This window comes from Natrix helvetica (assembly GCF_964273705.1).
Source record: "Natrix helvetica genome assembly, chromosome: 1".
Taxonomy (NCBI): Eukaryota; Metazoa; Chordata; class Lepidosauria; order Squamata; family Natricidae; genus Natrix; species Natrix helvetica.
In genome coordinates, this window is record NC_138548.1 from 189,929,503 (window position 1) to 189,953,620 (window position 24,118).

The 24,118-nt window shown below is 41.4% G+C and overlaps 1 protein-coding gene across 7 annotated transcripts in view; it reads left to right on the forward strand.

Moving 5' to 3' along the window:
* Positions 1-24,118, forward strand: part of RBM44 (RNA binding motif protein 44) — a 164,570-nt gene that overhangs the window by 73,702 nt on the left and 66,750 nt on the right. For all 7 annotated transcript variants that reach the window (XM_081967047.1, XM_081967046.1, XM_081967048.1 and 4 more), the window contains one exon: positions 22,073-22,544. In XM_081967047.1, the coding sequence (XP_081823173.1) occupies positions 22,073-22,544 (472 nt within the window). The remainder of the gene's footprint in view (positions 1-22,072; positions 22,545-24,118) is intronic.

Genomic DNA, 24,118 nt, shown 5'->3' on the forward strand with positions numbered 1-24,118 from the left:
TGACTGGATTGTTCTATCTAGCCCATTTGGTAGCAATCTCTGCTTTAAGACAGTCTGATATTGCCTTAGTATTAACTTTAGCCCACATTAACCTTTTATTTTGGGCCACCTCTACCTTTTTGATGATCCATCTGTCAGCCATGTTATATGGTCTTAACTCTGAGCAACCACACAATGTCATGCTTACAGACTGATGATTGTTATTGTCACTAAAGTGTACCATAACCTCCGAAAAGAGGTTGACTTTATCTCTAGACACACAATAGACATCCAGCACACTGCTTGAATGGGCTGAATGGTATGTGTAAGGATATGTATAATTCTTATCCTTACCTCCCAGAATTTGGAGATTATCCTTAAAAATTAAGGAGACTAGGAGCAGGCAAGCAGCATTACTTTTGCGGTCTCTCAAGAGCCACTGAGGATGGTTATCGAAAAACTCCCCTGGGACTCCCTTCTTCTGGACAAACTCATACAAAGAAGGTCCCAACCTAGCATTAAAATCTCCTAGTAATACCACTATGGACTGATGATACAATACAGATTTATCCAGTATTCGGAGTTATAATACCGGGATGTCTTTGGTGGGATATACACATTTACCAATATTAACTCAAACTCTTCATATCCAAATTTAACAGCTAGGAAATACAAATACAGTAGAACCTCTAGTCACAACCATAATCCGTTCCATAACTTTGGTCGCAACTCGATTTTGTCATAACCCAAAATTAATGGGTCACGACCACCAGAGGATCTCTTTTTGTTTTTTTAAAATGAAGTTTTTATTGTTTTTTTAAATACAAATAACATATGTATGAACAAAGTGTTATCCAGGTTTTCCCCTTTTACATCCATACATAATCCATTTTGCATCATAATTCTATTTCAAATTTCAACTCTATTCTCATATTTTCCACCTTAAACTTATTTTCTTCTTGTTATATAAACAATATCATTAATTGCCCCTTCAAATTTGTACCAAATTATCATTTCATGATTCCTCTTTTCATCTGTTGTATCCTAATGAAACCATCTAGTTATTTTTTATTTTTAGTTCCTTTTTCTTCTATTGTTGTTCTTCAATTAAGCCCTCTTTTGCTCTCTTCTGTTCCGTTTCCTGGTCTGAGTTCTCAATCTAAATTTCTAGCTTATCCTTGCCCTCCAAAGTTTCACACACATTTTTTAACATCTCAAATAATTGCTCATACATCCAGAGCTCTATAATGTCAGTTTAACTAATTTAACAATTTTTAAATATTTTTAAAAATTGTATCACATTTAATTAATATTTAAAGTCCGTGCAATACTTTGTTTTATTCTCAAATGTCTTTAATGCCTTTTATGTCTCAAATTCTAAAATCCAGTTTTAATGTTAGTCCAGTCCAGTCCAAATTGAGGATTTATTTTCTTCCACAGCCCCAAGCAGTCAAAGCCAAACACTGTTGTGAAAACAAGCACTCCTTAAAAGTTCTCACCATGACAACGTATCTTTCTCTGTAGCCAAGGTCAAGTTCTCCGGCTGTATTTTCTCTTTCACCCGTCTCTAAGTATTGTAATGATCTCTTCTCACCAGCAGATGGCCTCACTCCGCTGTGCACTCCAATTCATAAATTGTCAATAATTATTCAAAACCATTTTTGTTCAAAAAAAAAAAAGGAACTTTACCCCCAAAGTCTTTCTTTTTGTCAATTTCCGTATTTTCCAATCCAAATAAAAAATAGATCGTTTGAGGCTTTTAGTGCTTTAGCCTCCACTTCAACTTTTGGCCTCATAAAATTTCCCAAGTGCTAAATAGCTGCTAATTCCACAACAGGATCTTTTTAAAGTCCAAATTTAAAAGTTCTTTTACCTGCGAGTTTAACAATCACTCACCCGGTTCCAATACTTTGCTCAAACACTGCTCCAGCTCAAAACTCTTAGTCCCATTGCCCCAGCTTGAAAGCGATCATTAGATATGGCCACCTTCCCCGCTGTCAATTTGAAGAGTTTCCCTCTGACCTACAGGTGAAACTCGAAAAATTAGAATATCGTGCAAAAGTTCATTTATTTCAATAATGCAACTTAAAAGGTGAAACTATTATATGAGATAGACTCATTACATGCAAAGTAAGATAGTTCAAGCCGTGATTTGTCATAATTGTGATGATTATGGCTTACAGCTCATGAAAGCCCCAAATTCACAATCTCAGAAAATTAGAATATTGTGAAAAGGTGCAATATTCTAGGATCAAAGGTTCCCACTCTAATCAGCTAATTAAGCCATAACACCTACAAAGGGTTCCTGAGCCTTTAAGTCTGGTTCAGTAGGAATCACAATCATGGGAAAGACTGCTGATCTGACAGTTGTGCAGAAAACCATCATTGACACCCTCCATAAGGAGGGAAAGCCTCAAAAGGTAATTGCAAAAGAAGTTGGATGTTCCCAAAGTGCTGTATCAAGGCACATTAATAGAAAGTTATGTGGAAGGGAAAAGTGTGAAAGAAAAAGTGCACAAGCAGCAGGGATGACCGCAGCCTGGAGAGAATTGTCAGGAAAAGGCCATTCAAAAGTGTTGGGAACTTTCACAAGGAGTGGACTGAGGCTGGAGTCAGTGCATCAAGAGCCACCACACACAGACGGATCCTGGACATGGGCTTCAAATGACGTATTCCTCTTGTCAAGCTGCTCCTGAACAACGTCAGAAGCGTCTTACCTGGGCTAAAGAAAAACAGACCTGGTCTGTTGCTCAGTGGTCCAAAGTCCACTTTTCTGATGAGAGCAACTTTTGCATCTCATTTGGAAACCAAGGACCCAGAGTATGGAGGAAGAATGGAGAGGCACACACTGCAAGATGCTTGAAGTCCAGTGTGAAGTTTCCACAGTCTGTGTTGATTTGGGGAGCCATGTCATCTGCTGGTGTTGGTCCACTGTGCTTCATTAAGTCCAGGGTCAACACAGCTGTCTACCAGGAGATTTTGGAGCACTTCATGCTTCCTTCCGCAGACAAGCTTTATGGAGATGTTGACTTCATTTTCCAACAGGACTTGGCACCTGCCCACACTGCCAAAAGCAACAAATCCTGGTACAATGACCGTGGGATTACTGTGCTTAATTGGCCAGCAAACTCGCCTGACCTGAACCTCATAGAGAATCTATGGGGCATTGCCAAGAGAAAGATGAGAGACATGATACCGAACAATACAGAAGAGCTGAAGGCCACTATTGAAGCATCCTGGTCTTCCATAACACCTTTTCCGTTTCACAGGCTGATAGCTTCCATGCCACGCCGCATTGAGGCAATAATTGCTGCAAAAGGGGTCCAAACCACGTACTGAGTACATATGCATGCTTATACTTTTCAGAAGTCTGATATTGTTCTATGTACAATCCTTGTTTTATTAATTGCATGTAATATTCTAATTTTCTGATATTGTGGATTTGGGGCTTTCATGAGCTATAAGTCATAATCATCACAATTATGACAAATCATGGCTTGAACTATCTTGCTTTGCGGGTAATGAGTTTATCTCATATATTAGTTTCACCTTTTAAGTTGCATTACTGAAATTAATGAACTTTTGCACGATATTCTAATTTTTCGAGTTTCACTTGTACTGAGGAACTTGCTGGTTCCTCTTGGTCATCCGAGGTACCTCTCCTTCTTCCCCTCCCCTACAGGACAGTTCCGGTTTGCAAACCCCCGACAGCAGGTTGTCTGGTTGGATTTTGCGATGCACCCTTGGAGCTTGCTAATTTTCGTCCAGTGTCGCTGCAACACTTCCGGTTTCTTTCAGAGTAAGTTGAATTGAAGCATTGTATTTCTGTCTTATTTTCCTTTGTAAATTATAAACTTCCACTTATAAACTCTTGATTGGCAAACTGGTATTTTTACTTACTCCCTTCTATCTAAATATTTAAGTAAAAAATAAAATAAAACACTTAAAACTGAAACCATTTCCATCCTCTCTTCCACTCGGATTTTGACAATGAGCAGCACAGTTCTTTTTATTTCTTTAAAACAAACCCTATCACCGTACCCGCATTTAACTGGAGTGGGGTGGGATAATTTTCATGGGGACAGAAGAAGGGCTTGGCCCTGAAGGCTCCACTCCTAAGATGCCCTCTTCCTACCTAAAACCGTAAGCGTTGAAAGCCTGGCTTTCTTGCAGCAAGGCCGTGTAAAGATGCAGCATTTCAGCCCTCCTGGGTGCTGCCATCTTTTTTTTTTTAATTGAAAAGTTTTAGTAGAATGTACAGATATTTCTCCTTCCCCCCAACCCTGCCACCCCTCCAACCCTCCCTCCCCCCAACTTCCCAGAGCAAAATACAGGATATAAACATTTAACAATCATACACTAACATAAGCTAACTAACTATAACATCTTACCTCCCTCTTGTACTTTAACTCCTCTTTTATTAAGCTAAATTTGGATAAACTATAACATTCCTTATTCATTCATAAGCTAATTGAAGTTCCTTAGTCCAATGTTTATTTGAATATAGTCAATCCATCTTCTCCATTCCAACTTGTGTTTCTCCTCTGAATAGTCTTTCCAATATGCTGAAATTTTAGCCGTCTCTGCTAAATTAACTACTTTTAACGTCCAATCTTGAATAGTAAGCAATTCTTCCTTCTTCCAGCAATCTTGTTGCCATTATCAAATTCAGAATCAAATTAGTCTCTATAATTGTGCAGTCTGTAATTATACCTAGCAAAAACAACTGAAGAGTGAACTTTATCCTCTTTTTGAGAATATTTTAAATAATCCACCATATTTTTATCCAAAATGCTTTAGCTTCTTTACAAATCCATCACACATAATAATACATAGCATCAACACAATCACATTTCCAACATTTAAGTTATAAATTGGGATACACACAAGCTAACTTTTTAAGATCTAAAGACCATCTATAAAACATCTTATAAAAACTCTCTATCAAGTTTTAATCTTGCATAAATTTTTCATTTCTTACCCAAATCTTTCCCCATATTCCCATCATTATTAGACAAAATTATCAATACCTTTCTACCATTCTTCCATATTTGCATCTTCTTTTTCCTTTTTAAAAAAATCTTAGTATCATTTAAAGGAAAAATAAAAACTTAAACAAGACTTTCATTTTACTACTATCCTTCCCAGCAAAAACTATTGTAAGTTCTCCCATTTATCCATCTCTATCTATATTTTGTGCCATAATGGTCATAATTATACTTATGTAATCTCCCATTTAAAATTGCAACATAGAGTCCTAAGTGGATAACCTTTTTTACTATCTCACATCCTGTTATTTTTCTGATTCTTCTTTTGAATTTATCCTGGGGATAGTGGATATCCAGCCTTTAGTACATTACTGTAAAAATCTTTTGCCTTCCAAACTGAATTAAGACGATATCTTTCTTCTAAATAATTCACCACCAATCCAGCTGGGGCTTCCCATCTATACTGTATCTGGCAATTTCTAAGTTCATCAACTAGGAATGCATAATCCTTTCTGGATCTCAATATTTTAAAAGAAATTTCCTTCAATACTGCCACCTCCTGTCCTGCCACCTGTAGTTTGCTTTCGTAAGTCGCTTGTAATATTCCATTCCTTGTTTTCCTGGTAACAAAGTAGATTACAATATCTCTTGGTAGTTGTCTCTGTCTGGCAATCCATGAATTAACACGATATTTTTTTTCAATCTGCCAATTATATTCTGCTTTTGGTTCACCAATTAACTGAGCGAAAGCTTCTGCAAAGATTTCTTTCAAATTTTCTTGGTTATCTTCTTTCAGGCCTCTTATTCTCAAAGCAAATTCCATCGCTCTGTATTATATCATTGTAACTTCTGCCTCTGATTTTTCAATCTTGATTTGAATCTCATCAACTTTATTCTCCAAATTCACATTAGACTGAGTAATTTCTTCCACCCTGTTGTCCAATGATGTTACAAAAGCAAACAAACCCTTAAACACATCCACTATATCCTCTCTTATTTGTTGATTACAGGTTTATTTATTTATTTATTTATTTATTTATTTATTTATTTAATTAAACTTATTAGTCGCCCCCTCTCCCCACAGGGACTCGGGGCGACGTACACAAGCAACAGTCAGCACAGTGTCATACAGAGGAGGTAAAAATAAATAAATAAATTACAATACTCAAAAAGGTTAAAACCCCAATAACATTAAAAGTTTAAAACTAAAATTAACTATTAAAAATGACCAAGGGGTGGAAAAGTTGTCGAGTTATGCCAGGCCGGCTAGCCGAAACAGGTGGGTCTTCAGTTTACTGCGGAAGGAGCGGAGATCGGTTGTTGTCCTAATGTCTGGGGGGAGGTCGTTCCAAAGGGTAGGGCCCGCCACAGAGAAGGACCTACTCCTGGGCATTGCCCTCTGACAATCTCTAGAGGACGGCACCCGGAGGAGACCCTCTCTGTGTGAGCGAATGGGCCGCAGGGATGTATGGGGCAGGACACGATCCCGCAGGTAACTAGGCCCTATGCCATGGAGCGCTTTGAAGATGGTGACTAACACCTTGAAGCGCACCCGGTAGGCCACAGGAAGCCAGTGCAGCTTGCGCAGGAGAGGTGTTATATGGGAGAACCTCGATCTCCCCATAATTACCCACGCGGCTGCATTCTGGACCAACTGCAGTCTCCGGGTGCACCTCAAGGGGAGCCCCATGTAGAGAGCATTACAGTAGTCCAGGCGAGACGTCACCAGCGCATGAGTGACTGTGCGCAGGGCCTCCCGGTCCAAAAGGGGTCGCAATTGGCGCACCAGGCGAACCTGGTGGAACGTCCCCCTCGCCACGGCTGCCACATGATCTTCCATAGCCAGCCGGGCATCAAGGAGGACGCCCAAATTGCGTGCCCGTTCCACCGGGGCTAATTGTTCATCCCCGATGGCCAGCGATGGAATGTGCTGGTTGTACCGGGGAGCCGGGAGCCACAGCCACTCTGTCTTGGAGGGGTTGAGCCTGAGCCTGTTGTCACCCATCCAGACCCGCACGGCTTCCAGACAACGGGACATCACTTAGACGGCCTCGTTGGGGTGGTTTGGGGTGGAAATATACAGCTGAGTGTCATCAGCGTACAGATGGTATCCCACCCCAAAACCACGGATGATCTCGCCCAGCGGTTTCATATATGTGTTGAACAGGAGAGGCGAGAGGATCGACCCCTGTGGGACCCCACAAGTAAGGGTCCTCGGGGTCGACCTCTGCTCCCCTGTCAACACACATTGCGTCCGGCCAGAGAGGTAGGAGCGGAACCACCGCAGTACGGTGCCTCCGATCCCCAACCCCACCAGACGGCGCAATAGGATACCATGGTCGATGGTATCAAAAGCCGCCGAGAGGTCTAATAGGACAAGGATGAAGGAACAACCCCCATCCTTTGCCCTCCAGAGATCATCCACCAACGCAACCAAGGCCGTTTCCGTGCTGTGACCGGGCCGGAAGCCGGACTGACGCGGGTCTAGATAATCATCTTCCTCCAGGTGACGCGGGAACTGCTGAGCCACCACACTCTCAACAACCTTCGCTAAAAAAGGAAGGTTGGAGACAGGACGATAATTTGCTAGCTCCATTGGGTCCAGAGAAGGCTTCTTGAGCAGGGGTCTCACCACCGCCTCTTTCAAGGCGGTTGGTAAAAGGCCCTCACCCAACGAAGCGTTCACCAGTCCCAGTAGCCAGCCTCGTGAACCCTCCCAGGAAGCCAGTACCAACCAGGAGGGACACGGGTCCAATAAACATGTGGTGGCTCGCAGTCGCCCGCGCAACCTGTCCAAATCTTCGGTGACAACAGGGTCAAACTCCTCCCAGCGTGGAATCTCAAGACTAGCCTCGGACGCCCCCTCTGGAGTACTGGAGTGGGTCCACCCCCTCCGGATCTGATCAATTTTATCCTGCAGGTATTCCCCAAACTCCTCTGCCCTGCCCTGCAATGAGGGATCCCGCTGCCCCTGCGACAGCAGGGAGCGGGTCACCCGAAACAGGGCGGCAGGGCGGTTCTCTGCGGACGCTATAAGGGTGGCACAATATTGACGTTTGGCCACCCTTATTGTCACAAGGTAGGTCCTTAAGTAGGCTCTTACCTGTGTTCGATCGGATTCGGAGCGGGAGGATCTCCACTTGTTCTCTAGGCGTCTCCTATGGCGTTTCATCGCCCTTAGCTCCCCGATAAACCAGGGGGCCCGGGTCGAACGTTGCCATCGGAGAGGCCGCAAAGGCGCAACCCGGTCCAAGGCTCCGGCGGCCGCACTGTTCCACGCGGCTACCAGGTCCTCTGCCCGGGAGCGGGACAGGTCTGCAGGAGGTGGCCCAAGCTCTGCCTGGAACCTATCTGGTTCCATCAGACGCCTGGGGCGGAACCATCTGGGACAATCCTGTTCCGCCTCCCCGTGGCGGGGAGTAGCGCCAGGGAAGTCCAGTTGGAGAAGTGAGTGATCTGACCATGACAGGGGCGTGATGACTAAATTCCCTCTTCCCAGATCACTCGTCCACTGGTCGGAGACAAACACAAGATCCAGTATGTGGCCTCTTTCGTGTGTGGGGTCCCGAACTACTTGAGTCAGATCCATGGCTGTCATGGAAGCCATGAATTCCCGGGCTGCCTCGGATGCCTCTCCTGTCGACGGCAGATTGAAATCCCCCATCACTAATAGCTTGGGGGTCTCAACCGCCATCTCCGCGATCAGCTCAAGGAGTCCAGGCAGGGCCGTTGATGTATGGCGGAGAGCCAGGTATACTATCAACAGACCCAACTGTCTCCCTGGGCCCCATTTCACGCCCAGAGACTCACAACCAGATGTCTGCGACACAGTGAATTCTCTCGGAGCCAAATCTTCCCGGATGATTATCGCTACCCCACCGCCCCTACCCTGGGCCCGTGGCTGATGGAACACCCGGTAACCTGGAGGGCACATTTCCCCGAGGGGCAACCCCCCCTCCAGGCCCAACCAGGTTTCCGTTATTCCTGCGAGGTCCGGCTCCCCCTCTGAGATCAAGTTCCTGATGAGGGGGGGCCTTGTTAACCACGGACCTCGCATTACATAACAACAAGGTTTGAATTAAGTCCTTAATCTCAGACATTTCATCAGACACATCTTTAAGGGCAGATGTAATTTTTTCTTGCAGAAACGAGGCTTGTGCCTTAAAAGCGCTTTGGAGAGTTTCAAATGTCACTGTTTGTGTATCCGCTAAAGATAATAAAGACTGCAATTTAAGTGGCTGGGCCAGGTGACTTCCAGCACTCTTAAAGGCACTTATTTTGATTTGTTTTGAAGGCATTTCCGAATATTCAAATCACACTTTCCAACAATCGAATTATTGAGTCCAAAAAGTCCACTTAATCCCCAAACTTGTTAAATCTTATAGCTCATTAGTAAACCAAAACTGTTTTCTTTAATCTTGAGCTCTTGAGTCTTTTAACGATGTTAACAAACACTTAACAAATACTTTCCTTTTAAGTTTCGCTTTGGTCACACCGTTTGACTTGCAGACGCCATCTTTATTACTCTTTGTTCTCCTCTAGCTTCACAGAAGGAAGTGATACTGCGTTGGAGTTAAAGTTTATACTTGCAATTATAATCGCTCCTGTCTTTGCTCTGCCTGCTTCTTATTCAATTGTAGATTAAAACATTGATTGCAGAGGTGGTCGTGGCGTTTTGTTTCTGCTGCAGCAGAAGCGTCCCGAGATGCAGAGCCTTGTTGGGCTGCTGGGGGGCTCTCACCCTTCGAGCCCCAGAATTGCTCCTGGGAGTCTATGGGGAGCTCTACCCTTGCCCGACTGCTCTCATTTCCGGTGGCACCGTAGGCGTTGAAGGACGTTCCTTTGGAACGCCAGCCTCATGATCGCGTTTAAGCTGCTAGAACAGCGTAAATCAGCTGTCAAGCCGCTGGACCACAGGGAGTTTATACTGATTTACCAGCAGAAGCTCCACTGGCGTTTTTCCCAAAATGTTTCATTCGTAAATCTGGAGACGCAGGGCTAACTCAAACTCCGCTTGATGATACTGCCGAATACCTTCCAGCTAAGCAACCAGTCAATGCCACAAGTACGAACTGGAGTGCGTTCAGAGTCTTACAGCCTCATGAGCAAGGCTCACCTCCCCCTTCTTTCCCCCTGCTTTTGCCTCCCAAGAGGATGACCCTGCCATCTAATAATGGATGTGGTTTTTTTGATCCGAAGGGTGCTCTGGAAAAAATTAACCACACAGAATGACTAGTAAACTCGGATACCCCACCCTGCATACTTAAGTGCCTTTCGTGGAACATTGCAGGCGGGGGGCGAAGGTGTGGGACTACAGAACTTGTTAACTATATCCATTCATACGATGTGATCCTGCTCCAGGAGACCTGGGCTTATGATAAGATATACTTTTCAGGATTTACGACCATTTCATTGGCCGCTATTAGACAATCTACAGCAGGGAGGCCCTAAGGGTGGTCTAGCTTGTTTGGTTTCCACTTCTCTGAAAGTGGAAATAGTGGAACTACCCCTCTGTGGCTCTTTAGCTATGGCGTTTTTTTTTTTTAATTGAAAAAGTTTTATACAGACAAATTTTCCCCCTTTTAACCCTCCCGCCCATACAGTATAAATAATATACAAATACTATGCCCCCTCCCCTCCCCCCCGCAGAAATTCTCATTCAAATATTATACCAAATACTTTACCCCCTCCCCTCCTCCCGTCTTAAAGTAAATTACTCGTTCACATATTGTACCCCCTCTCCTCCCAACAATCACAATATAAATTTCTCTTAAAGTAACAATAGCACATTAATCCCATCTTCTAAGCTAATTTAACATATATAACTCATAATATAAATTTCTCTTAAAATAACAATATTTCATTAATCCCATCTTCTAGTTTATTTATACATATATATTGCCCCGCCCTCCACCCTAACCCTCCCCCACCTCCCACTCAAACCCACCCCCCTGACTTCCACTGTACACCACTCTAACAATTCCAAGCATCCCATATATTATTTACTCTGATCATCTATCAGTCTAAACATTCTTACCTAAAGGCTACATAGTACTTCCTAGTCTGGTATTTATTCTGTATGTAATCAATCCATTTTACCCATTCCTGTGTATAATTCTCCTGCTTCTGACCTTTTAAGAAAGCTGAGATTTTTGCCATTTCAGCGAACCCCGCCACCTTCTGAGTCCATTGACCAATTGAGGTAAAAAATCTTTCTTCCAATGTTGTGCAATCAACAGCCTAGCTGCTGTGACCATATACAAAACCAATTTTGTTTCCCCTTTAGTAAAATCCTTAGTTAAACCCAATAAAAACATTTGCGGAGTAAATTGTATTCTTTTCTTCAATATATTTTGCATAACCCACCATATTTTTATCCAAAAAGCTTTAACCCTGTTGCAGGTCCACCATACATGAAAAAAGGGAGCATCTAGGCACCCGCATCTCCAACATTTTGGTTGAATATTTGGGTACATGCATGATAATTTTTTAGGATCTAAATACCATCTATAAAACATTTTATAAAAGTTCTCCCTTAAATTCTGTGACTGCGTAAATTTAACATTTTGAACCCATATTTTTTCCCACGTTTCCAACATAACCACTTCACCAAAATTCTGAGCCCATTTAATCATACAATCCTTAACCAGTTCACTTTCTGAATCTCTTTCTAACAGTACATTATATATTCTTTTAACTTGTTTTGGGCCAGTCTCTTTTATCTGCTTGATCAGCTCCACTTCTTTATCCATAAAACCGACCCTACGATCTTCTTCCCATCTCTTCTGTAGCTGTATGTAATGTAACCAGTTTAAAATAATTCCTTCTTCCAACAGTTGTTCCAAAGTTTTTAACTTCCATTCGTCCCCATCAGCGATAAGCACATCTTTATATAAACAACCCCCGAGTGACTTAATATTCATAATCCCCATGGTGTCTGTAAGATCCAACCAAAGCGATATTTTATAATCCCAATTGGGCCGGTGCTTCTTCCATACTCTCATCAGGGCATTTCGGAGAACATGATTGTTAAACACTTTGTCCACCCTATCTTCATAAAAAAGATATGCATGCCATCCCAGAACAAGATCATGGCCTTCTATATTCAGCAATTCCCTTTTTGTTTTCCCAAAAAAATCTGCTACATGCATTAATACCGCAGCTTCATAGTACAATCGAAGGTTTGGGAGTCTAAGGCCGCCTCTTTCGCGAGTATCTTGCATAATCTTCATCTTTACTCTCGGCTTTTTCTCCTTCCAAACAAATTTATTTAATGTTGCTTGCCAATTTAACAAAGTTTTATCTGACTGAAGCACCGGTATCATCTGGAATAAAAAGATAAATCTAGGTAGAATGTTCATTTTAATTGCTGAGATCCTTCCAAGCAAAGACAGTTGTAACTTTTTCCATACTTCAAGATCTTTCTGGATCTTTTGCCACAACACTTCATAATTATTTAAGAAAAGTTTTGTGTTTGATTCTGCAATTTGTATTCCTAAATATTTGACCTTGGAGACTATTTCAAAGCCTGCTAAACTTACAAGTCTTTTTCTTTGAGTCTCTGTCATGTTTTTAACCATCATTTTTGTTTTATTTTGATTTAGTCTAAACCCAGACACCATGCCAAATTCTACTATGATATTTTTCATCTGGATTATTGACTTCAAAGGATGTGAAAGGGTAACAACCAGATTGTCGGCAAATGCTCTAGTTCTGTATTCCTTTTGCCTGACATTTATGCCATCTAAGGATTTTGAGTCCCGGATTGCGTTCAACAAAACTTCCAAAGTTAAAATAAATAACAATGGAGATAATGGGCAACCTTGTCTTGTGCCTTTTTGTATCTCGAAAGTTGTTGACAAATTTCCATTAATAATAAGTTGTGCATTTTGTTGCTGATAAATTGCTCCAATCGCCTGCCGAAGTCGTGGTCCCATATCCATCTTTTCCAAAGTCTTGGTTAGAAAGTTCCAATTCACTCGATCAAAGGCCTTCTCTGCATCCAAGAAGACCAGCACTGCAGAGATCTGCTTATTCTTATCAAGATAATCAATTAAGTCTATGAGTTGCCTTACATTCTCCTTCATATGTCTGCCACATGCATTAATTGAGATTGTCTCAATAAATCCTGCTTGATCATGATGAATAATCTCTTGGATAACTGGCATCAATCTGTTGGCTAGTACCTTAGCAAATATTTTATAATCTGTGTTCAGAAGAGATATCGGCCTGTAATCCTCTGGTTTCTTAGGGACCTCTTTATCTTTAGGTATCAATGAGATAAAAGCCGCTTTCCATGAGGAGGGTATTTTACCTCCTTGCTGTATGTTACAAAATAGTTGTGTAAGATATTCAATCATTTCCAGTTGTAAAGTTTTATAGTACATTGCAGTCAAACCATCAGTCCCTGGAGCCTTAGCTAGTTTAAGTTGATTTATAGCTAAAGTAATCTCATCAGTAGTTATCAGACGTTCCAAATTTGCCTTTTGAAGCACAGATATTTTAGTAACCCTTTTTCCTTCCAAAAAATCATCTACTGACTTGTTCTGTATATTATCCTGTACATATAGCTTAGCATAATAGTCCACAAATGATTTTTTAATCAAATCTTGTTGATATACCGTCTTCCCTCCATACTCAATTCTATCAATAATTCTGTCATTCGTGTTCCTTCTCAAAGTATGAGCCAACCACTTACCAGGTTTATTAGCATTAGCAAAGGTGTTATGTTTCGCAAATTGTAAGTTAGTTGCTGTTTGTTCTGCTATAAGCATTTGAAATTGATCTTTCAACAGCTTTAGCGCCATCTGGAGCACCTCGTCTTTCGGGTTTGCTATAAGCAGCTGTTCCTTAATTTTTATTTCATCTTCCAATTCCATTCTCCTTTTCTGTCTAATTTGTTTATGTTTGAAATTCATATGTATCAGGACCCCACACATATAAGCTTTACTTGCATCCCAAACTGTTTCAATGGGAGTACCCTTATTCATGTTAAAACTGAAAAATTCCTTCATGTGTTTTTTAAGTTAATCAACATTTTTTTCGTATCTAAATAAATTTTCATTTACCCTCCAAGACCTTCTTGGCCTCTTCCCTAACTCAATTTGTAACCACACCGGGCTATGGTCAGTAAGTGTCCTGGAGAATATTTTGGTTTTCTTAGCTTTAGGAAGTAGATCCGGTGTTAACAAAAAGAAATCAATTCTTGAGAAGGATTTATGTCTATCTGAGTAAAAAGAAAAGTCCATCTCATTTAGATGCTGTATCCTCCAAACATCTTTTAATTTCAAGTCATCTTGTAGGTCAAAAAAAGCCTTTGGTAGTTTGGTAATGAATTTGGTCGTTGTTCTCTTATCTATCCTTGGCGAAATCACTCCATTCCAGTCTCCCATAATTAAAATACTCTTAAAATTCCAATCTAAGATTTTTAAATGAAGCATCTTGTAAAAACTTTCTTGTAGTTGATTAGGAGCATAAATTCCTACAACCAAGATAGCACCAAAGTCTGTATCAAGTTCAATTGCTATATATCTACCACTGTCGTCTGCCTCTATAACCTTGGTTGGGAATCTTTTGTTTATATATATCACCACTCCATTTTTCTTTACTAAATTAGAGGCAGCATACAGTGTTCCCAATTTTGAATTCACTAAGTACTTCTGGTCTTGTAGCCTAATATGGGTCTCTTGAAGACAAACAACATCATTATTAAATTGCTTCAAATAATAAAATATTTTTTTCCTTTTTTGTGGGGAGTTCAGTCCATTCACATTCCAAGATAATAGCTTAAGCATCTTTAGGTCTAGTCTGGAGCGTTGAAAGCATTTGCTGAAGATCTCTCTCCACAAGACTAGTCTTCGGCCCGGCTCTTCCCATGGCTCCAGTTTGCTTCTTAACTTCTTTCTTAGCACATTGTGTTTGGGGGTCCACCTGCTTGTGAGATTCTAGCATCTGTCTAGTCATGGATCTAGTAACACGTTGTTCCACAGGTTTAAGTATCGGCATTTCAATGAGAGTCTTAGACGGTCCTTCTTCCAAGAAGGAGCTCAACAGAGATCCGGAGGGGTCCACTCGAAATCCACCTACAGCACCCTGTACCTCCTTCTCTTTTGGCAACTGCTTTCTTTGTTCGTCTGATTCTTTTTCAAACAGCCTCTGCTCTGAGACATTCAAGTCTGCTGATGTTGGTGTAGATGTACGTGGAGGGGTTGCACTTTCCTTGAATATTTCATAATAAAACTCTCTAGCTTTATCTATTGTATTCAAACGATATCTTACCCCTTGATACCTAAATATCACACCAATTGGAACATCCCACCTATATTGTATCTCTCTCTTCTTCAGCTCAGCTACCAAAAATCCAAAATCCCTTCTAAACTTTAACATCGCTGGCGGGAGCTCCTTAAAAACACCAATTATATGCCCATCTATTTGGAGGGCGGAGTAAAAAGACTTCTGCAAGATGTCATTTCTGAAATATCTCTCAGTAAAGTATATCACAACATCTCTTGGTAGTTGCCTTTGTGATGCTATGCGTGAATTTACTCTGTAAATTTTGTCGATCTTAGCTGAAATCATACTGGGGTCATTCATTTTTAATAACGTAGCCAAAGCGTCTGCACAAACTTTTGTTAAGTCCTCTCTGGGGTTTTCTCTTATGCCCCTAAGTCTGATAGCAAACTCCATAGATTTAAATTGTATCATAATAATCTCATTATCCATCCTTTGCATATTCCCTTCCATTTCCACAAATTTCAAATCTGTTTCTTTCGTTTTGGTTTCCAAGTCCACAGCTAATTGCTCAATTTTTCTGTCCACCTTAAGAACCACCTCTGATAATCCCATTGCAATAGTTTGCAAATTTTTGTCAATTTGATCGGACCTTGTTATAGTGTCCTGGACCATTTGTTTAATCTCTTTAAGTTCTTTGCCTAAAAAATCCTTCAAGTCCTGGAGATTCATTGTAGCGGTTGAGGATATTTAACCGTTGCCATATTTAACAGCAAAAAAAAAAAAAAAAGGAAGACAGTTCTTCCCAGCTTTCTCACAAAATACTCTTCCAAGTAGGTCAGATTATGTAAACTGACTTAGAAGTTGTTAATAGTTATTTCAGCCGTTCCGCCTTTACTGCCCCGGCTGTCAGCAAGCAATTAGCTTTTGTTTTCTTTAGGTTTTCAACTATAAATCAACGCCATTTTGAATCCTTTGTTCTATGCCCACGCCTCTCAAACTCAGCAGTAGCGTTCTTTTTAAAAAGATTTTTCCCCCCACTTAAAACTTAAAATGCTTGCAAGAGTCTTCCTTCCTTCTTGGGATGTTGTTAGAAGTTAAGGCTGTTCCCGGCGTCTGGCTCTGCTCATTAGCAGAGGTTATCAAAAGACAGGAGAATGCAACAACTGCAAAGGGGGGCACTCCTCGTCGCACTCCAGAGGCTATAAATCCTTCTGGAGGGCCACACGAGAGGCTCAACCCGACAGCTGAATCTCTCCCTCATAAATTCTAAGAATTTAAGAGTGTCCAAGGCGTTTAAGATCGTAAAAAAACACTTCTACTGTCTATTGATCTGACAAGCTCAGAAAAAGCCTGCCGACGACGCCCGAGGAACAACCGTGTCTCTCTAGCTATGGCGTTTTTAATTAAGAAAGGACGCAGCAAATTGTTAGTGTTCAATGTTTATCTTCCCTGGACGAGGAGGCAAGCCGATATCAAGGCTCAATGGAGCACGCTGGAGAACTATATTACTTGTATGGAAACTAAATTCCCAGTATTGTACATCCTTATAGGGGGTGACTTTAACGCCCGTTTGGGAGCTCAAATCTCCCCAGCGATAGAGGCACTCTACCCCCAAGAAACCCTCCATGCCATAGGTCACCTGACTTCAGCCAGACATTCTAAGGACGAATTAACAATTTTTGCTGGCATTCAGTTAGCCCTTCTAGCAGCCCAACACAACAAGGTAATTCTTAATGGGTGTACCCTAGGTGTTCTGGCTGGCGAATTTACTTTTAGTTCTTTATGTGGAGTAGCGTTATTAATTTTGTGCTGGTATCTCAACCCTTAAGAGGGGCAGTCCGTGCTTTTTACATGGACTGCCTTACGGAGAGCGACCACTACCCCCTGGTTACAATTATTGAGCTTCTTTCAAATATACATCTCCCTAGGGGCCCTCAGATATTAGATCCCTATGTGGCCTTGTACACAAGGAGGATCAAATGGTCTTCCAATACTGAAAGAAAGTTTCACTCCTTTTTATTATCTCTGGAGTGCCTCAACTTATATAATCAGGTACTAGCAAGTAGCGGCTTGGAGATAGTCTTGGCCTTTGAATCACTAATTAACAGTGTGCAAAGGGAGCTTGGAGCTGTCTGTGGGCCGAGTGGTCCATATCAATCACGAATAAATACTTGGTTTGACAAAGATTGCCTGATACTTAGGAACCAGATCAAACAGGCTTACCTGCTCTACCTCAATCGAGGGGACAAACGTCCATCAGAGGACTACTACCGCCTGAAGTAGGAGTATAAAGGATTACTATACAATGGCTAAGAAAAAGAAAGCTAAAGAGAGAGAGAGAAGTGGGATCTACTTCTCCTCTCCATCCAGCAGAAGAACACCCGGCTATTTTGGCAAATTGCTGTCAGCTCTTTGCCGGGCCATCAGGAACTCCCTCTCTGCTGTATCTCTAACAGAGACAGGGAAAACCATTTCCTGGCAATTTACCAGGCGTCAGCAAGCTTGACTGTGCCTGACCCACGGCTGTCTCCTGTAGCTCCTGACTGGCAAACTGTGACTCATGCTGAGATCACCAAGATTATCTCCGAACTCAGGCAAAGCTCCTGGCCCTGATGCTATTCCCCCTGATCTGCTAAAACCAATCCTGTATGGTGGATTCCTCTTTTGACAAGACTCTTTGCGTATATTAATTCCATGGCAGGATACCTATCTCCTGGAGCGCAGCAATTATTATGCCAGTCTTTAAACGAGGAAATAGAAACAACCCAGCTGACTATCGCCCCATAAGCATGCTCTCCATTATTGGGAAATTGTACACTAAATATCTCCACCACAGACTCCTCTCTTGGGCTGAGGAATCCAATATTATTGGGGCCGAACAAATTGGGTTTAAAGCAGGCTGTGCCACACTGGATCATTGCTTTGTCCTAGCGCACCTGGTCGACAAATATACTACTATACCAGGTGGCAAACTCTTCACTGCTTTTATCGACCTAAAGTCAGCGTTTGACTCAGTCCCTAGGGGTCTGTTGTGGTCAAAACTGCTTAAAAGTTCCATCGACAGACGTTTGTTGTTCCTAATTAGATCCTTGTACAATCAGACCTCCAGCCAGGTCAGGTATGGTCTGCAGGGAGAACTCTCTAATCCTATCCCGATTAAGAATGGAAAAAGGCAGGGATGTGTTCTGGCTCCTCTTCTGTTTAATATATTTTTATCTGACCTGGCCGGTTACATTGGACATATTGAGTCCCACGCCCCAAAGCTGACAACTACAAAGATCCCGCTTCTTTATGCTGATAATGCAGTTCTCATTTCATTGACAAGGCCAGGACTGAAAAGATTATTTTCTGCATTTGGGCCTTACTGTGTTGAAAACCATTTGGTTACTAATTATGATAAATCAAAAGTATTAGTGTTTACTAGAGCCCGGAAATTGTATAACTGGGATATCAGTGGCAATGCTGTCAAGCAGGATTTACATTTTAAGTATTTAGATATTCAATTTCAGAACACCGGTGCCTGGACCCGACACCGAACCCAGGTGCTGAACTCGGCCTCCTGTAGTCACCAACAGATTTTAAGATTCTTTTATACCCAGGGTGGCCAGTTCATTCCTTCTTCCCTACGTATTTACAATGCCAAAACATTGGCCCAAACTCTTTACGGTATTCCCATATGGATACGGGGCTTCAAGGATTGCACTGAAAGATCCCAGGTGGCTTTTCTTAGAAATGTTCTGGGTCTTCCCCCTTGTGTTGGTTTTGCCCCGATGTACCTGGAACTGGGCATTCAATCGGTGGAATGTATGGCCTGGATTAACACCTTTAAATTGTGGTTTCAGGTGCTTTTTCTGGCAGTTCCTGGCAGCTACCTCTCCCTGGCATTTGCAGACTCCAATATTTCTCACTGGGAGAAAGAGCTGCTGAAGAAACTGCATCTGCTAGGTTTTACAGAGGATGCCTTTGGAAAGTATGGACTTAAGGACGCCCAATTTAGGGTAGTCCAACGGCGTGAACATTGATTTACAATATCTACGAGCCACAGCCAATAAAACTTGCTCCTCCCTGATTTTTAACCAACTTAATAATTATTGATTGTGGATGGCTTCCTATTTTTATACTTTAACCATTCCTAAGTATAGAAGAGCTTTTTCCCTAGCTTGCTTTAATGTCTTGCTGTCAGCAATTTTGGATGGTGATTTTAAGAGGCTCCTGATTAATGAGTGGCTATGCCCTTGTGACAGAGCCGAGGTTGAAATTGTGGAGCACGTCCTTCTATTTTGTCCCATGTATAACACAGACAGATCCAAGTTACTGTCTCTTCTTGAAATCGTCCCTTCTAGACCTAATGGCTGTAATTTGTTTGTATATTGCCTTGGAGATGGCTCCTCATACATCACCTCTCAGGTTTCCAAATTTTTCTTAAGAGCTGTAACCATTAGAGAGAATGCTGTAACTTTCCTTAGTTAACCTTCTGGTGACTGATTGCTATGATGCTATGATCAATTCTCTTATGTCTCTTTGTAGTACTTGTGTTTTGGTCTGTGACCGTAAATAAATACTGACTCACAGCAACATTTGGTTTATTATTCTTGGAACCTTCTGCATGTTGTGATGCTTTAACGGGCAGGATGAAGGGATTTGGATCTGCTGCAGGGGACCCCAGGTCAAAGGAGTGGGTCACCATGCTGACAAGTCTTTTCTCAACATGCTAGCAGTGCTTGGGTAATTGGTGAAATCAGGTAAATTAAAGTTTCTTTACATGTTGCCACTAGAGTTTCTCTCAAGTGGTCCAGTCTTTGGATAACACAGGTAGTGCTTGACTTAAAGCAGTTCATGTAGTGACCATTCAAAGTTACAACGGCACTGAAAAAAATGACTTATGACCACTTTTCACACTTACAACTGTTGCAGCATCCCCATGGTATCACAGTTCAGATGCTTGGCAACTAACTCATATTTATAATGGTTGTGTCAACTTCTAAAGCGTTGCCATTACTATTATCAGGTTGGCATGGGGGGGGGAATTCCATGCATGCCTTCGGCTGGAGTCAGATCTCATGTCTACAGCCTAGTTGGAGAATATGAGTTATGATGCAGGACAGAAGGGAGGGGATAAAGGGGTAAAGTTCAAACGCAATTAAGCAAAAGCAGTTTTGGCTCCACAGGAGTTCACGCCAGAATGTCGATCCTAATAAATTATTGGATTTCTTTTGAACTTTGTCTCGAGACTCGTAAATTAATATGGTCGTCTTCTGGGAACTTCACAGGTTGCAGTGTCCTGGGGTCATGTGATCACCTTTTGCAACTATCTGACAAGCAAAGTCAAGCCAGATCCTCTTAATAATCGTGTTACTAACTTAACAATTGCAGTGATTTACGTAACAACTTAACAACTGTGGCAAGAAAGGTCCTAAAATGATTTTAGGGTTTGTGAGCACCTAGAAGGTGATTACTAGAAGCCAGCATAAGTTTGTTAAAAACAGATCATGCCAAACAAATTCTCTTCTTTGATAAAGTGACTAAATTAGTGGATCAAGAAAATCCTGCGGATATAGCATATTTGGACAGTGAGACATTTGACAAAGCAGACTACAGTTTACTTCTTAGTAACATAGAACAATGTGATAGATAGTACCATCATCAGATAGATTTGCAGTTGTCTGATCAACCTCATTCAGCAAACATAGTCCTCAATGGAATTACATTTACTGTATAAGGAGAGAAGCATGCAGTGGAGTACCTCATGGTTCTGTCTTGATCCCAGTGCTCTTCAACATCTTCCTAAATGATGTAGATGAGAGGATAGAAAGGGAGCTCATCAAATTTGTAGACAACACCATGCTAGGGGAATTATTAACACTTTGGAAGAGAAGTTTAAAATTCAGAAGGATCTTGACTGACTAAAAGGAATTTGCCTTATGCAGTATGGGGGTGGGGAAAGTATGATCCTACACTTAGGGAGAAACAATTAAATGCACAGATATAGAATAGGCAGCATGTGGATTAACAGTTATAACTGAAAGGGTTATAAAGTGTCCTGTTGGACCATTGTTTAAGTCTGTGTCTGCTGCAGCTACCAAAAAGCCAATGTAGTCCTAAGCTGCATTAACGGGGATAGCTTCGAGCTGATGAGAAATGATAGTACTGCTTTATATTGCACTAGTGAGGTCAACTTGGAGTACTGCATACTGTTGTGGTCACTACAATACATAAAAGATGCTGAGTAGTAAGAGTGCAGAGAACAACAAACAGCAACCAAAATGACAAGAGGTCTGGAGGCTAAACTGTATGATGAACAATTAAGGGAACTTGGTACATTTAGCTAACAAAGAGAAGAATTAAGGGTGACACAATAGCTGTCTTCTAGTACTTGAGGGAGAGTCATGGAAAAGAAGGGGTTGCTTATTCTCCAAAGCACCTGAGGGCAGGACAAGAAGTGATGGGTGGAATCTCATTAAAGGGACATCCAACCTGGAACTAAGGAGGAACTTCAAGACAGTGAGAATACTATAGAACAGCTTGCTTCCTGGAATTGTGGGTCTTCCATTGCTGCAGGTTTTCAATAAAAGATTGGGCATCCATTTGTCCAGGATGGTATCTGTCTGAGCAGGGGGTTGGATTAGAATATGTCCAAGATCCCTTGTAGCCCTATGATTCTAAGTTTATTTTTAAAGTTTTATTCACCTTCCAAGGAAGAAAGAATTAATTTTTACCTGGCAGCATCCATCCATCACTGCCAAAAGAAACTTTCTAAAATGCTAAATAAATGTAATGAATCTAACTCAATGTATTAATCGTCTCCTATATTTAATTAATGAAATGTACATAAAGTATTCTTTTAAAAATTCTGCATATATTTTACATTTTAGGTATGCATCTCTTACTTTTAAAACAACCTGCGATGCAAAGCTGGCCGTGCAAGAAATGAATGGGAGAGAAATAAAAGGAAAAACAATGAAAGTTCATCTTAAAAGGACAATTAAGGAAAAAGGAATCCAAGAGAATCAAAAATGTATGAAACAAAAGTGTGAAAATCAAGGGCCACTTTCTAAAATGAGAAACAAAAATCAGAAAAACTCTGAACTGATTTTGGGAGTTCCTGCTGTAATCTCAGCTCCATTCATACTGCCTTCATATGATCCTTTCACTTTAAAAATGTCTGATGTCTCCAAAGATGATTTGAAGTCACCGTTGCCTGCTTTGCCATTGGCAAATGTTTTCAGACCTGCTTCAGGTTCTTCAGAAGTGCTCCTGTGTGCTTCAGGCTCTTCCAAAGTGCCCAATTCTGACATATTTTCTAAATCTTCACAAAAAAAAGCATCCTTTGAAGTAGACCAAGAGGTAACTTTTATGGGATTACATATCAGAAGACATATCTGTCTATCTATTGCAAGATTTAATATAGATAAGCTTGCTTAACTGATAAGTGCAGGTCTTCCAAGGTCATCCTTTCTTTTAATGCATTAAACAATGATTAAGCATATTCAACGCTAATTTTAGTAACAATTAAGTTAATCAGCATTTATATATGGCTAAACTCTTGAGTCTGTCTGCTGGTAACCTTCAATTGGACAAAACAGTGCATAGTAGGGCAACAATTTTTGAACCAAGGTATCTCAAATGGGTTAACTTACAGAATGTGTCAAAATCCATTAATCCCATGGGTTTAAAATTTAGTAAAGTTGTGGCTACTTCAGTAATGCCCTGTTCAGTCTTGCTCATGTGATCATTATTTTCAACACTCCCTGGCAACTTTCCACAAGTGGGGAAGCCAGCAGGAAATCTAAACTTGATTGGGACTGCTATTGGTCTCTGCCATTTTTCCATAAGCAAATAGAAACTAGATAACTGAGCAAAGTCAGTGAGGAAGTCAGCAGGAAGTTGCAAGTAAAGGACAACAGGCAGGTAAGTAGTTGCTGCCAGGTGGGAGAGGAATCAAAGGGGTTCATGAGAGGTGCAACAAGGGTTAGGGAGGTTGTGGGATGTATGAGAGCTACAGGGTGGGGATATAAGAGTGCAATGTGGATCAGGGAATGGTAAGGGGGAATGGTATGTCCTGGCAAGTGTTTTGTAGGTCAAAGAGGATGTGTGTGGGTTATACAAGTGGCCAGTGCAAGCATAGAGGGACTAGGGAAGGAAATTTATTCAAACAACTTGCAACTTTCCTTCCTGACATCCCAATTGACTTTTTTTTTTTTTTTGCAATCTTCCCACAAGCAAAATCAGTGGAGAAGCCAGCAGGAAGTTGGAAGTCGCTTCTATTCCATGTACTTTTTTGCTCACCCATGGTCATTCTGTGACACAACTGAAATGATGGCCCAATGGGTCTCGGTTGTCTAGCTTTTATTAAAGTTGGTATCAGAGGTCGAGTGATAAAACAATATTGTTAATTTTAACTGCATGCAAGGACCTATCCCAGCTGGTCCCTCAGGAAAGCAAAACTCTTCACTCCCATTAGGCTGAATCAAAAAACCTTTTAGTGAAAGAACGTGATTGCAATAAAGTCAGGCAGAATCTGAAAAGGCTGCACAAAGCATAAAACAATTATTCGGTTTCCCTAAACCCAACCCCCCTAACCTGTCCACCAGCAGCCAATGTGATGCAGCAAGGTTGTTTTGGGAACACTGAGGTGCTAGGCAGATAACAGTTCACTCTTGGGGCATGACGGCATGGAACCAGGGTGGAACCAGCTGGGAAGAAGTCTGTTCCATCTCTGACAACAATCTCTCTCCCTATTCCCAAGCAGTTACACAAAAGCAAAAGGATTCAAAAAATGCCAGCAAACTATCCCTCCACTCCAACGAAATGACAGGTCATAATAGTGGACTTGTTCCCCCTGAACAGAGAAGCCAGTCCTATAGAATAAAACAAAACAAACTGAGAGAAGAAGCATAATAACAGGAGAAAGGTCATTT